This window comes from Arachis duranensis, chromosome 9 (assembly GCF_000817695.3).
Source record: "Arachis duranensis cultivar V14167 chromosome 9, aradu.V14167.gnm2.J7QH, whole genome shotgun sequence".
NCBI classification, from domain to species: Eukaryota; Viridiplantae; Streptophyta; class Magnoliopsida; order Fabales; family Fabaceae; genus Arachis; species Arachis duranensis.
In genome coordinates, this window is record NC_029780.3 from 86,517,597 (window position 1) to 86,520,196 (window position 2,600).

The 2,600-nt window shown below is 31.7% G+C and overlaps 1 protein-coding gene across 1 annotated transcript in view; it reads right to left on the minus strand.

Annotated features, from left to right (window-relative positions):
• Positions 1-1,287: 1,287 nt before the first annotated feature.
• The window catches only part of LOC107466101 (calmodulin-like protein 11), a 1,861-nt gene continuing 548 nt past the window's right edge, over positions 1,288-2,600 (minus strand). Inside the window, exons 3-4 of the mRNA XM_052253769.1 lie at positions 2,436-2,519; positions 1,288-1,839 (exon numbers count right to left, since the gene is read on the minus strand). Of these exons, the coding sequence (XP_052109729.1) occupies positions 1,702-1,839; positions 2,436-2,519 (222 nt within the window). The 3' untranslated portion in view covers positions 1,288-1,701. The remainder of the gene's footprint in view (positions 1,840-2,435; positions 2,520-2,600) is intronic.

The window sequence follows — 2,600 nt, forward strand, 5'->3', positions numbered from 1 at the left end:
CCCTAGTAAGAAAGCTCATCAGGGCTGGATATTACTAGCCGTCGATGATGACGGACTCCAAAGAGTTCGTGAGAAAATGTGTCAAGTGCCAAGAGAACGCCAACTTCCACAAGGCACCACCAACCGAACTAAACCTATTAACATCTTCCTGACCTTTCGCGCAGTAGGGAGTCGAGGAAGGTGGGTTTCCTCTTGTGGGACCCACTTATGACACAGTATATATGGGGAGTGTCCTACCCATCCCCCTAAGGTACGACACACATCAATTTATCCCTTTTTCGCCTGCACACTCAACTGACTAGAGCGTCAGAGTGTCTTTGCAGGTGACACCCCCTCCACATCAGGAGCTCGGGACATTGGCTACTCCAACTCCACCCTCGCGACTCGGTTCCAGGCCACACCCCACCTATCCACCCGAGGATCACTCTGAACCGTCCGGTACCCGACATACCGAACAAAAACTAAATCCAACAAGAGAATTAATGACTAAACATCTAAACTAATACAGTAACAACTTAAAAAAATCAATGAACAAGAGTAAAATTAAAGGACAAGAGAGGAAGTAGAAGGGTTCGTCGTTCGTCAAAACTGAAAAAGATAACGGCTAGAAAGTGGCTGGGATGCGGAGACGAAAATGTTGCCTAAGTCAAAAGCATGATCACTATTGATTTTGGAACATGGTATTTGGTTTTTCAGAATTATGGTTTTATCTAATAAATAGTGATGATCACTATTCATTTTGGAACAACATGGTATTTGGTTTCCCAAAATTATGGTTTTGTCTAATATATAGTGAGAGTAATATTTCAATATTTTGTATTGGTTCATTTTTTTTGTTAGATAAAAATTGGTATAATTTTTTAATATTAAAAGTTACAGTGTTTTGTAAAATTATGACAACTATTGAATTAGTAGAGAACAGATTATCAAATCAGAACTTTTTTAATTTATAAAGACAATACATAGACTGCATATTATTTTAATATTAAATTATAAAACAAAGACTGTATATTGTCAGTATAGTACATATTTTACGTATTGTATTTATACAAAACAGCGCCCTTAAAATACTGTAAAATCTCATTTTTTATAATATTAACATAAAATTTTATTCACTCTTCAATATTAAAATAAAAAATCCTTTTGCATTCATATCTCTCCGTTAATTTTCATTTAATCAACGTTACCATAAGCTTGACATTTCCAAGTAACTAGAGAACATTAAGATATATCAATAAATAAACAATAATGCTGAACTAGAATTGAAAGAAAAGCTTCAAGTTGGAGTTGAACAAATGAAAGAAATGTAGGTTTGTTGTGGCAGGGGAAGTTACTCTAAAAGCAGGTCATTCATTCACAACATGGGAGGAAACTAAAGGCAGAAAATACACACAAATTAAATTAAAGGAAAAATTTCAAGTATACCAAGAATATCGGTGTTCTAATTATTTTAAGCATTGATTTCAATTAATATATATTATATATATTTTTTATAATTTAGATCAACGGTTAAAATAATTGAAACACTGGTATTTCTAATACACTTGAAATTTTTTCTAAATTAAATTAAACTAACTAACTTATTTTCCTGTGAGGGAAACTAGGTTGGAAATCGGAATAATAAACTATAAATTAAAGCCCAAATGAATTTTGAAGATAACAAAAAAATTATGTATTTATGATGAGGGAATTTTATTAATTTCATCTAACGGCCATCATCATCTTGACAAATTCATCATAGTTAACTTGACCATCACCATCCAAATCTGCCTCTTTGATCATCTGTTCCACCTCTTCATCAGTTAGCTTTTCACCTAGATTTATCATTACATGTCTCAACTGCACACCAATAAATTAACCACACCCATTAAATAAATTACTTAGCTTATATATAAATGTAATTCAAGATGCTGATAATTCACACATATGGGATATTTGATATTTCTAATGAAAATTCACACACACAAAGGGTTACGAATTTAGTAAAATAATAAGATAGGTCTAGAGAAATGTGAGATTCCCTACAGCTCTCTCTCAAAAATGTCAAACTCCAATTAATTTTCTAATGAGACAGCTAATATTCATTGCATGCGGAAATGTACGGATTACTATCCTATCCTATATTAGTTCTACATATATAATTATATATACAGGATTTACAAATTCACAAATTTATGTATAAATTAAAAATCATGTAAATAATAATAACAGTTTAAATATAGAGCTGTAGTCCCTTAAGACCTTGTAAACTAGTTTTGCAACATATTGGGCCTACTTGCTTTGTTTATGTTCTATAGAATCTCTCGCTTTGTCAAATATGTCAGAAAGTGAAAGTCTTAAAAATGAATATACATGATATGATATGATAGAAATCATCAGTTATAATATATATTAAAAATGAAAGAAAAATAGAAAAGAACAAAAATAATATATACCTCACTGGCTGATATGAAACCATTTTGATCTTTGTCAAAAACCTTGAAAGCCTCTTTGAGTTCCTCCTCTGCATCATCAGTGTCCTAAAACATTGGAAAAGAACACCAAAAATAACTTATTACAACTTTAATTTGATAATCATAAATTGATTATTGACTTATAGT